The sequence below is a fragment of the Anomaloglossus baeobatrachus genome, chromosome 5 (genome assembly GCF_048569485.1).
Source record: "Anomaloglossus baeobatrachus isolate aAnoBae1 chromosome 5, aAnoBae1.hap1, whole genome shotgun sequence".
Lineage (NCBI taxonomy): Eukaryota > Metazoa > Chordata > Amphibia > Anura > Aromobatidae > Anomaloglossus > Anomaloglossus baeobatrachus.
The window spans coordinates 294195863-294209232 of record NC_134357.1 but is presented as its reverse complement, the minus strand read 5'-3'; the positions used below and the strand labels follow the sequence as shown (position 1 = coordinate 294209232).

The window sequence follows — 13370 nt, the reverse complement described above, 5'->3', positions numbered from 1 at the left end:
CGAGTGACCCTGAGAGTGGAGGACCGCTACTACAGTAGCCATAACCTTGGTGAAAACCCGTGGAGCTGTTGCCAGGCCGAACGGCAGTGCCACGAACTGCAGGTGTTCGTTCCCTATGGCGAAGCGCAAGAAGCGCTGGTGCTCTGGAGCAATCGGTACGTGGAGATAAGCATCCTTGATATCGATCGATGCAAGGAAATCTCCCTGGGACATTGAGGCGATGACGGAGCGGAGGGATTCCATCCGGAACCGCCTGGTCTTTACGTGTTTGTTGAGAAGTTTCAGGTCCAGGACAGGTCGAAAAGACCCGTCCTTCTTTGGGACCACAAACAAGTTGGAGTAAAAACCGTGGCCCTGTTGCTGAAGAGGAACAGGGACCACCACTCCTTCTGCCTTCAGAATGCCCAGCGCCTGCAGAAGAGCCTCGGCTCGCTCGGGAGGCGGGGATGCCCTGAAGAATCGAGTCGGGGGACGAGAGGTGAACTCTATCTTGTAACCGTGAGACAGAATGTCTCTCACCCAACGGTCTTTTACCCGTGGCAGCCAGGTGTCGCAAAAGCGGGAGAGCCTGCCACCGACCGAGGATGCGGAGTGAGGATGCCGAAAGTCATGAGGAAGCCGCTTTGGTAGCGGCACCTCCGGTGGTCTGTTTAGGACGTGACTTAGACCGCCATGCATCAGAGTTCCTTTGATCTTTCTGAGGCCTTTTGGACGAGGAGAATTGGGACCTGCCCGCGCCCCGAAAGGACCGAAACCTCGACTGCCCCTTCCTCTGTTGGGGTATGTTCGGTTTGGGCTGGGGTAAGGATGTATCCTTTCCCTTGGATTGTTTGATGATTTCATCCAAACGCTCGCCAAACAAATCGGTCGCCCGAAATTGGCAAACTGGTTAAGCGCTTTTTGGAAACAGAATCTGCCTTCCATTCCCGTAGCCACAAGGCCCTGCGGAGTACCACCGAATTGGCGGCTGCAACCGCCGTACGGCTCGCAGAGTCCAGGATAGCATTAATAGCGTAAGACGCAAATGCCGACGTCTGAGTGGTTATGGACGCCACCTGTGACGCGGACGTGCGTGTGGCTGCGTCAATTTGCGCTTGACCTGCTGAGATAGCTTGTAGCGCCCATACGGCTGCGAATGCTGGGGCAAAAGAAGCGCCGATAGCTTCATAGATGGATTTCAACCAGAGCTCCATCTGCCTGTCAGTGGCATCTTTGAGTGAAGCCCCATCTTCCACTGCAAGTATGGATCTAGCTGCCAGTCTGGAGATTGGAGGATCCACCTTGGGACACTGAGTCCAGCCCTTGACCACGTCAGGGGGGAAAGGGTAACGTGTATCCTTAAGGCGCTTAGAAAAACGCTTATCTGGACAAGCATGGTGATTCTGAACTGCCTCTCTGAAATCAGAGTGGTCCAGAAACATACTCGGTGTACGCTTGGGAAACCTGAAACGGAATTTCTCCTGCAGGGAAGCCGACTCCTCCGCCGGAGGAGCTGAGGGAGAAATATCCAACATACGATTGATGGACGCAATAAGGTCGTTCACTATGGCGTCCCCGTCCGGAGTATCAAGATTGAGAGCGGCCTCAGGATCAGAATCCTGATCAGCTACTTCCGCGTCATCGACCAGCGATTCCCCTCGCTGAGACCCTGAACAATATGATGATGTCGAGGGAAAATCTAAGCGAGCTCGCTTAGTCGGTCTGGGGCTGGGGTCTGTGTCAGAACCCTCAGCTTGGGATCCATGAGATACCCCGGGAGGACATTGTTGGTCCAGCTGAGGTGGGCCCGGGAACAAAGAATCAACAGAGTCCCTGTGCTGAGATACCGGCCTGGACTGCAAGGCTTCTAGTATCTTAGCCATAGTCTCAGAGAGTTTTGCAAACTCCGTCCCTGTCACCTGAACAGTGTTAGCAGGTGGCTCCCCCTGGGCCCCCCCTAGCAGAGGCTCTGGCTGAGCAAGTGCCACAGGGGCCGAACAGTGCAGACAATGAGGGTCAGTGGAACCTGCCGGTAGCGGGGTCGTACATGCGTCGCAGGCAACATAATAAGCCTGTGTTTTGGCACCCCTGCCTTTCGTGGGCGCCATGCTATTATCTTCCCTGAGCAACACAATAGGGTATATAGCCAGAAATCAACTGTGCACTATACAGTGTAAAATAAACAAATAATGTTACACTACTGCACAATGGGGCTAGCACCACAGGTGCTGCTTACCACCCGCTTAAAGCGGTTGTGAGGCCACCAGAGTCCCTGCCTGGGTCTCCCAGATTTTGTCCCCCTCTGCAGCGTCCGAGGAGCTGACAGGAATGCGTCCTGAGGAGAGGAGAGAGCCGTGGGCGTGACCCAGAAAGAGCGGGAACTGGTGCCTGCACTGTGCACAGTGAGGGGAGTGGAGTATGCAAAGCATGCTCCAGCCCTCAGTGCTGCTCGTTCTATGCAGCGTCCCGCCCTTCCCCTGCCTGTCAGGGCTATGGGCGGGAGGAAAGGAAACTAGGCCGCAAAAAGCCGGGGACTCTAGTAATAAACGCGGCCGCCGTAAAAGCGCGGCCGGCGTGGAAGTCCCCGGCGCACTACAAGTCCCAGCCGCGCCGCAGTATTTCCAAGGCAGCGGCGGTCGATGCGGCAGTCCCTATACATAAACACACTCAGCAACGCTGAGTGTGTAATGGCACATATTAACCCGGTCAGTTCCGCGGTCCCCGGTGCACTAGCACACCCAGCAAAGCTGGAGTGTTGCTGTGCGCGGTCCCCACGGGGACACAGAGTACCTCCAAGTAGCAGGGCCATGTCCCTGAACGATACCCGGCTCCTATCCAGCAGGCTCCACAGGAGTTGTGGATGAAGCACGGTCTCAGTGCCTGAAGACCGATAGGATCCCACTTCCACCAGAGCCCTGAGGGGGATGGGGAAGGAAAAACAGCATGTGGGCTCCAGCCTCCGTACCCGCAATGGATACCTCAACCTTAACAACACCGCCGACAAGAGTGGGGTGAGAAGGGAGCATGCTGGGGGCCCTATATGGGCCCACTTTTCTTCCATCCGACATGGTCAGCAGCTGCTGCTGACCAATCTGTGGAGCTGTGCGTGCGTGTCTGACCTCCTTCGCACAAAGCAAAAAACTGAGGAGCCCGTGGGAGCACGGGGGTGTATAGGCAGAAGGGGAGGGGCTTAACACTTTTGAGTGTAATACTTTGTGCGGCCTCCGGAGGCATAGCCTATACACCCAATTGTCTGGGTCTCCCAATAGAGCGACAAAGAAATAGAAGGTATACAAAGCCCAGGGCACAAAATACAAGGTATACAAAGCCCAGGGCGCAATATAGAAAATACACAAAGCCTGCAGCACGATATAGAAGGTACACAAAGCCCCCGACGCAATATAAAAGTTACACAAAGCCCCCGACGCAATATAGAAGTTACACAAAGCCCCCGACGCAATATAGAAGTTACACAAAGCCCCCGACGCAATATAGAAGGTATACAAAGCTCAGGGTGCAATGTAAAAAGGTATAGAAAATCAAGGGTGCAATATAAAAAGGTATACAAAGCCAAGAGTGCAATATAAAACGGTATACAAAGTCCAGGGTGCAATATAAAAAGGTATACAAAGTCCAGGGTGCAATATAAAAAGGTATAGAAAATCAAGGGTGCAATATAAAAAGGTATACAAAGCCAAGGGTGCAATACAAAACGGTATACAAAGTCCAGGGTGCACTATAAAAAGGTATACCAAGCACACTGCAATATGGAAGGTATACATAGCACTGGGTGCAATATGGAAAGTATTCAAAGCCCAGGGTGCAATATAGAAGGTATACAAAGCACACGGTGCAAATTTATTAAACCCCAATTACAAAAAAAAATAAAATAATAATAATTATATAACGTAATCATAAATTTATATTGTACTAGGCCAGTGTAGGCCCTAATCTGGTGCCTACATTACATTGATAGGACTGCCCTGTAGGAGCAGTAATGGCGGCAATATTGGTCATTGTAGCAGCTAATATAATAGGAAACCACTAGAGAAAGTTTTCAACAGTTTGGCACAGAAGGACACCTGAAGGACATACAATTACTGGCGTTTCGGTTTTTTTGTAGAAATAGCTCTTTGATGAAAGTATTACAACGTGGCCCTTGTCAGACAGTGGGGGCGATAGGTGATGAATTAATTCCAGTAGAACATATGCAGGTCGCCATGATGGACATAATGTATGCTAGCCGAGGCTCTGAAAATTACTTCAGGAGAGGAATAAAAGTCAGAGAAATGACTCTTCACAAAATTATAAGACCATAAAAAGCCAACATGAAATATCGGGCCACAATTAAGAGTATGTGGCCGAAAGTCATTAAGGCGAACAGTCTTTCCAGAAAGTGAAGGTCTGACAGGAACCTAATGAATAATCCATATTGGAAGGCCAGTCAGTCGTCTAACCTCTAGAATATATTAAGCAGAATTCATTGTATGACCCATTTCTTCCAAACCTGTGTGCAAATTAGGGCAGAACGTACTGAGAGGGAAATGATGGCGACCGCCACTGACAACAGCCCACCCTGCCAACGACCTCCATCCGACCAGAACAGACGGGCAAGCAAGGGGTTAATCCATGGCACAAAACTATTTTCACACTCATAAAATGCCTGAACTTCCTGTGCGTGATATATTATTCATGCAGACGGCTTTCTGAATCACCTGCATTATTTAACAGAGGAGGTAGAGGTGCACTGAAGGATGAGGCCTGCAGGCGGTGGGGGGACCGGAGCCAGCGCTCAGGTAAAATCTCAGATTTGGAGACTAATTTAACACAAAGACCCACGAAAGACGCAATAAATGTGAAAACCACCAGGTATAGCGGGTTTAACCCGGTGACTAGCCATCCCAAGACGCCATTTTCCAGAGGTCATACACTTGATAAGTGCTGCTGATATTAGCAAGCAAAGCGTCTATGGGATAAGAGCACATGGCTGCCTTTTATAGTACACATGTATATACGAGGAGAGAATCAGGCCCCTGGAAGAAAAAGGTGTCTGATCAGGAAAGACGTCCATGTGCTGTGACAATAGAGAATGACATTGCCTGCTCTCCAGACACTGATGAAATGACAACAGCGCTGCGGAGACTCCTGCCCTGGACGAGGCTCTGCAGGGCTGATGCAGCAAGTTAATGCAGTCACGCTGGATGCAGACACCGGCTGCTGTGACACCCACTGACTGCCCCCACAACATTACTGATCTTATAATGCCACACTACTGCTACATGTGCCATATATAAACACGTTCTCACGGACCCTAGAAGTCCCCACGTCAGCATCTATAGCACAATGACATATGTTATGGGACATAGCTTTGGAAAATACCCACTACCCTAGCTCTGGGGAATAAGAAAAGGCCCATACTGTGCCCCGAAATAACTTCCGCGACACATGCAAAGTCATCTGAGGCATAGAAAACGATCTCCTACTGCATTCTCTAATGTACACCGATGCTGCTGACACATCAGAATATAAAGCACACGAGCATTAGGAGAACAGTAGTAGTCTTGGCACTGCTAAATCTGATATGACAGAATGGAAAACTGCTAGAATAGCAATTTCATAATATAATCATATTAGAAGTGGCTAGAAGGACCCAGATTTCCTATTTTATGGTCAGATGTTAATAGGCAGAGAGAGGCAGACCTATGGCCGAGGATGCCCATGCAGTGCACAATGCAAGTCTAGAGGAAAAATTGAACCCCCCCCCCCCCCAAAAAAAAAAAAAAAAAAAAAAAAAAAAGAAAAATTATAGCATCAGTTCACCAACCACAATGAAATGTGTGAATTCAGGAAACATTCGATGCATGGATCTTCGTGGTTGGACCCTAAGCAGGCGATGTAGATCAAAAGAAATTAGGTGTGGGGGGGGGGGGGGGTGTGATAAGATCCAGCACAGATTCCATAAAAGACAAAAAAATTTATTAGATCAGCATAAAATAAAAATAAACTAAAAACAAGCCTGATGAGATACGTAGCACATTACGCGTTTCAGACGCAATGTCCTTACTCATAGGCAAGATGAGGACATTGCACCCAAAACTCGCAAGGTACCATCGCCTTGTGTCTTTTTTTTTTTTTTTTTTAATATACTGATCTAAATCGAGAATTGTTTTTTATGAATCCGGTGCTGGATGTCATCACCCCCCTCTTTTTTGTTTGAGTAATGGAAACCATCCTGGACAATATGGGGCACAGAGGAAACGGCTGTAACTGGTGCCTATTGGGCACGTAACACAGTATATTAAAAGGTATATGGTAGGAAGAGACGTTGTTGCAGATCTTTAATTGGGGGTCCTGGAGATTCAAGTTACACCAACAGTGGACCCCCATAGTAATAGTAGTAGTGGACCCCCATCAAGTATCATATCACCTGTACGTAAGTGAACATTTGTGGGGGGTATAAAAAGCTCTTCAAAGCTGGGCTTATAAGAAGGGTAAAAAACGTTTGCAGAGCTGCTGTAGAATATTTTTACAAGCTGGCATTTTTTGCATTGATTACAATAGACAGAAATGGCAGTGTGTGAAATAGGCCCAAAAACATATTTTAAATCCCTCAATGCACATTAAAAATGTAAAACCGTGTTTAATAAAATTCACCAATAATAATGTCTGCCCGTCGGGCTTCTAAACGTTACAGAAGGTAAAAATCCACGCTCTAAAAATACCCTGGTTCTACCGGCCTTGCAAGAAGAAGGCAGCAGGCCCCCTGGCGGCATCTGTGCCTTTCCCATTATTAGAAGCTGCTGAACACGACACTGTATATCCACAGTCCCTACATGTCCAACATCTATTATTCTAAGGCAGGGATGTCAAACTCAAATACGCAGAGCGCCAAAGTTAAAAACTTGAACAAAGTTGTGGGCCAACTTAGTCACAGGATCTATGTGGGCCTCCACACAGAATAATGGGCCCCGCGAGGGCCTCCACACAGAATAATGGGCCCCGCGAGGGCCTCCACACAGAATAATGGGCCCCACATGGGCCTCCACACTGAATAATGGGCCCCACATGGGCCTCCACACTGAATAATGGGCCCCACATGGGCCTCCACACTGAATAATGGGCCCCACATGGGCCTCCACACTGAATAATGGGCCCCACATGGGCCTCCACACAGAATAATGGGCCCCGCGAGGGCCTCCACACAGAATAATGGGCCCCGCGAGGGCCTCCACACAGAATAATGGGCCCCGCGAGGGCCTCCACACTGAATAATGGGCCCCACATGGGCCTCCACACAGAATAATGGGCCACACATGGGCCTCCACACAGAATAATGGGCCACACATGGGCCTCCACACAGAATAATGGGCCACACATGGGCCTCCACACAGAATAATGGGCCCCACATGGGCCTCCACACAGAATAATGGGCCCCACATGGGCCTCCACACAGAATAATGGGCCCCACATGGGCCTCCACACAGAATAATGGGCCCCACATGGGCCTCCACACAGAATAATGGGCCCCACATAGTCCGCCTTACAGAATAATGGTCCCCACATGGACTTCCACACAGAATAATGGGCCACACATGGGCCTCCACACAGAATAATGGGCCACACATGGGCCTCCACACAGAATAATGGGCCCCACATGGGCTTCCACACAGAATAATGGGCCCCACATGGGCCTCCACACAGAATAATGGGCCACACATGGGCTTCCACACAGAATAATGGGCCCCACATGGGCCTCCACACAGAATAATGGGCCACACATGGGCTTCCACACAGAATAATGGGCCCCACATGGACTTCCACACAGAATAATGGGCCCCACATGGACTTCCACACAGAATAATGGGCCCCACATAGCCCGCCTTACAGAATAATGGTCTCTTGGCACTGCAGACCAAATAAAATCAGCCTGCAGACCAGAATTTGACATAAGTGCCCTAAGGCTATGTGCACACTTTTTAGTTTGTTTTTTTTTTGTTTTGTTTTTCTTCCAAGATGGTCAAAGAGGACAGGTTCTAGTGGAAACCATATTAGAACATGCTCTTTCTTTGAGTTTTTCTTTCCTTTGATTAGTTTTTCGCTGAAGTGTTTTTTGAAGTGTTTTCTTTTTTGCGCAGCCTTTTGATTGGACAGTGCCTCATTGTGAGCAAACTACATCAGGAGCCATCACAAAGAAATGGCATGTACTTTCATTGCCCACCAGGCATTTTCAAATCCTGAAGAGGAAGAAAGCGCTCAAAACACTGAACTTATTAATGGCAAAGTGGTTTTACAGTGGAAATTTATATGAAGAGTATTTCAAGCATTTTTTTTAACGTTTTTTTTTCCACAGCAGACCTGGTAAAAAAAAAAAAGAACTCTGTACCCATAACCCAACACCAGCACTGGCATCCAAAGGGTGGGGCGGCTTCTTAGGAGCACACAGTGTGCTGTAAAATGTAGACGTACAGGACACTATTGTAAACTGAAATGTGTTTCAGGAGACCAGGGAGGATTACGCCATTTATTATAAAGCTATATATAATCCCGTGGTCTAGAGGCAAGAGCTATATATTACCTTATACCCCACAAGCACAGAGCCTGTAGCAGCCGACTTAGGGTGATTGCATTACACTAAGCTGTCAGCTTCTGATAACCCTCCCGATAACTGACTATAATCAGTAGGGAAATCTAGTATCAAATGTAAATTTGGAAGGCTGGTGTAGCTGCCCCAGTGGCAACTCAGGTGCCCCTTCTATTTTCTCCTTTGGCACTGATCCTGGTGTCCCCCAAAGCCTCTACTCCAGCTAGCCACCATTATGTGCATGCTTCATTAGTGCCTCTACTCCAGGTGCCCCCCAATTAAGCACATGCTTCCTTAGTGCCTCTGCTCCAGGTGCCCCCCCAATAGGCCCATGCTTCCTTGGTGCCTCTGCTCCAGGTGCCCCCCATTAGGGCCATGATTCCTAGGTGCCTCTGCTCCAGGTGCCCCCCCATTAAGCATATGCTTCCTTGGTGCCTCTGCTCCAGGGGGCCCCCCATTAGGCATATGCTTCCTTAGTGCCTCTGCTGCAGGTGTTCCCCATTAGGCATATGCTTCCTTAGTGCCTCTGCTCCAGGTGTCCCCCATTAGGCATATGCTTCCTTAGTGCCTCTGCTCCAGGTGTCCTCCATTAGGCATATGCTTCCTTAGTGCCTCTGCTCCAGGTGTCCTCCATTAGGCATATGCTTCCTTAGTGCCTCTGCTCCAGGTGTCCCCCATTAGGCATATGCTTCCTTAGTGCCTCTGCTCCAGGTGTCCCCCATTAGGCATATGCTTCCTTAGTGCCTCTGCTCCAGGTGTCCCCCATTAGGCATATGCTTCCTTAGTGCCTCTGCTCCAGGTGTCCCCCATTAGGCATATGCTTCCTTAGTGCCTCTGCTCCAGGTGCCCCCTATTAGGCATATGCTTCCTTAGTGCCTCTGCTCCAGGTGCCCCCCATTAGGCATATGCTTCCTTAGTGCCTCTGCTCCAGGTGCCCCCCATTAGGCATATGCTTCCTTAGTGCCTCTGCTCCAGGTGCTCCCCATTAGGCATATGCTTCCTTAGTGCCTCTGCTCCAGGTGCTCCCCATTAGGCATATGCTTCCTTAGTGCCTCTGCTCCAGGTGCTCCCCATTAGGCATATGCTTCCTTAGTGCCTCTACTCCAGGTGCCCCCCATTAGGCATATGCTTCCTTGGTGCCTCTGCTCCAGGTGTCCCCCATTAGGCATATGCTTCCTTAGTGCCTCTGCTCCAGGTGCCCCCCATTAGGCATATGCTTCCTTGGTGCCTCTGCTCCAGGTGTCCCCCATTAGGCATATGCTTCCTTGGTGCCTCTGCTCCAGGTGCCCCCCCATTAGGCATATGCTTCCTTGGTGCCCCCCCATTAGGCATATGCTTCCTTAGTGCCTCTGCACCTGGTGCCCCCCATTATGCATATGCTTCCTTAGTGCCTCTGCACCTGGTGCCTCCCATTTGGCCCATGCTTCCTTAGTGCCTCTGCTCCAGGTATCTCCTCAACATTCCAGTGCTCTTGTACTAGGTGCCCACTCTAGAGATTTGGCTAGGTTTGGACAGGGGATGCAGCCCGTAGAGGTGGTGTGACGAATGCCTGTGTGTACGCCAATTCCCCAAAGGAATGACAGGAACTAAGAGTTCGATAATATGCCATCCTCACGTGGTGTCAGTCACCAGACAGGCACTTTGGTGGTAGAAAAATCACATAACACACGGAGTTTTGCATTCACAATGACCAGAAGTCCCAGAAATCTCTGACATAAGCTGCGGCTCACTATATGCTCATTACTGCTCATCAGACCCAATTTTAGAACATCCTGGGGTCTATGTACAAATATATTCCGACCACACAGACTTCACTTTCACAGAGTGGGAAGGATTCGTCATGGCGCTAATGAACAGTACTTCACATATGGCCTACACAATCCACCTCCTCCTCCATGCAAGGATCAGGGAGGGAGAGGAGGCACTCAGCCACCGCTGGCATCAGGCGAGCCACCTCCGGTACTCACCAGACTTGGGTGGGTATCTGTAGACAGAGTTAGACGGCATATCCACCTCTTCTACTCCTGCGTGCTGCCGGCTTGTAAGCGCACCCATCCTCACCAGGACGACAGGAACGTACCCGTTCCTATTACTGAGCTGCCATCTCACCAATCACTAAGATAAAAAGACAACAAGACCATCAGGGACATAAACACCATCTTATTGTGGAACATGAGAGGTGCCCGCTGCCACAGCAGACCAGGCCAGGATGAGCCTCCTGCCCAGCTCTGCCCCTTTCCTGGTACCTAGCACCACACGTGTGATCACTAGTACCAGGAGAATGTGCAAGGAAGGGGTTACACATAGCATGGTGAAACCATCAAGGGGCATATAATCAATAGTGACAGGGTATCAGGTGGCACACAATGGGCATCTCCTGCGGGCACCTTGCCATGCCACCTTTATGATCACATGTGACTTCCCCTCCATGTACACTGACATCACACACAGTGATGCCCATTACTGGGACCTGATCCACATACCCCAGAGTGGGGAGGGCCAAGACCCCATTACTAGTGCCCAGGTAGCAGTGTCTGGTAGTGACAGCACCACCCATGCATGCGGATGTATATTACAGCCCATACAGAGTAACCCCCACTCCCGCCAGCAGGCACGATGCCACCCTGGCTGCCCCTCACAGTGCCGTGCCCACAGCCGGCGTCTGTTACCTGTCCCGTCCGGCTCCTGACACCGGTCCCTGCAGCAGCTGCAGCACACACCAGTGACGTCACTCCACCGCCTCCAACCCCTCCCCCTAGGCGAACTCTGCCATTGATGATGAAGAAGGCGGAGTCACTGTCCCCTTGACAACCATATTCTCTCACTCGGGAACCACGTGTTTAAAGTCCTGGACTGGAGGAGGGCCTGGCGCCTGTGGGCGGAGATTGTGCTGTGACTGACAGCTTGTGTCTAACTGAGGACCGTGAAGACACCGCGACTGCGCACAAAGTCCATGGCCGGCGGGGAAGACGACTGCGGAAAGGTCATTGGTAAGGAGCCGGAGGTGACTGCAACGAGCGCCATCTAGTGGCACTGCGTGCCATTACAGCCTTCATAGAAAGCTATAGTGTGCAGCATCCACCGAGCACAGCGCTGGTCCTCAGCAATAGCCACCACCGCCAGTCAGTATCCTCCTCACCAACCATACCCGATACAATAATAGCTGGAAAAATGTGGGTTGTCATGGATCAATAATAGCATAATGATTTATTAAGGTTTTACTAAGTGTCTGTAATAAATATTGTTTGTCTGGGCTTTTTTGAAAAGACGTGAAAAGATGGAGCCCCTGCTAAAGACTGGTCCTCAATACCTCTGCCTCGAGCTGTGGCCCTTTGAGGGGTTTTCTTATAGTATTATAGTATAAGGGCCCCTATTTTCTCCCCAAATAGTATAATGGCCCCCATACAGCCCTCCGCGCAGTATGATGGCCTCCACACAAACCTTCACACTGTATAATTGCTTGCATACAGTATAATGGCCCTCAAATAATTCTAGATAAAGTATAAAGGTTCCACATAGCCCTCCAAATAAAATGATGGCCTCACATAGCCTTCCATATAGTATAATAGGTCTCACATTGTCCTCCATATAGTAATAGGCCCCACATAGTCCTCCATAAAGTATAATGCTCCCCCATAGTCCTCCATGTACTATAATGCACCTCATAGTCCTCTATATAGTATAATAAGTCTCACATAGTCCTCCATGTACTATAATGCACCTCATAGTCCCCCATATGTTATAATGCACACCATAGGCCTCCATATAGTAATGGGCTTCATATAGTCTTCCATATAATATAATGCACCCTATAGTCCTTCATGTATCATAATGCACTCCCTATAGTCCTCCATATATTAAAATGCACCATCCATAGTCCTTCATATCATATAATGCATCTCATATTCCGCTATGTATTATAATACACTTCCCATATTCCTCCATATAGTATTATGCACTCCCATATAGTATTATGCAGCCCCATATAGCATTATGAACCCCCACATAGCATTATGCAACCCCACATATTATTATGCAGCTCCACATATAGTATTATGCAGCCCCACATATAGTATTATGCAGCCCCATATAGCATTATACAGGCTCATATAGAACTATGCACCCCATATAACATTATTCAGCCCCACATATTATTATGCAGCCCCATATATAATATTATGCAGCCCTACATTTAGTATTAAGCACACCATATAGTATTATGCATCACATATAGTATTCTACAGCCCCATGTAGCATTATGCAGCCCCACATATAGTATTATGCAGCCCCCATATAGTAGTATGCAGCCCCATATAGTAGTATGCAGTCCTATATAGTATTATGAACCTCCCATATAGTATTATGCAGCCCCATATAGCACTATGCACCTCATATAGTATTATGCACCCCCATATAGTATTATGCAACCCTATATAGTAGTATGCAACCACACGTAGCATTATGCAGCCCTGTATAGTATTATGCAGCCCTTTATAGCATTGTGCAACCCCATATAGTATTATGCAGCCCCCATATAGGATTATGCACACCCATAGAGTATTATGCACCCCATGCAGCATTATGCACCCCCACATTGCATTATACAGCCCCATCTGTGATGCTGATACAATTGGAAGTGTGATGCTGAGTGGGCAGGGAAGTAGTGCTGGCGTTGACACCGGGCCCACCTGATTCACGGGCCCCATAGCGGCCACGTGGTCTGCCACCAGTAGCGGTATGCCACTGTTAAGGGCATATTATGTACAATTAATATTAAATACTAGCTGTACTACCCGGCTTCGCCCGGGTT

The 13370-nt window shown here is 49.1% G+C and overlaps 1 protein-coding gene across 3 annotated transcripts in view; it reads right to left on the bottom strand.

The window, feature by feature from the left end:
• Positions 1-11321, bottom strand: part of RNF157 (ring finger protein 157) — an 89226-nt gene extending 77905 nt beyond the window's left edge. For all 3 annotated transcript variants that reach the window (XM_075349583.1, XM_075349584.1, XM_075349585.1), the window contains exons 1-2: positions 11230-11321; positions 10528-10675 (exon numbers count right to left, since the gene is read on the bottom strand). In XM_075349583.1, coding sequence (XP_075205698.1) covers positions 10528-10615 — 88 coding nt within the window. In that variant the 5' untranslated portion in view covers positions 10616-10675; positions 11230-11321. The remainder of the gene's footprint in view (positions 1-10527; positions 10676-11229) is intronic.
• Positions 11322-13370: the final 2049 nt, after the last annotated feature.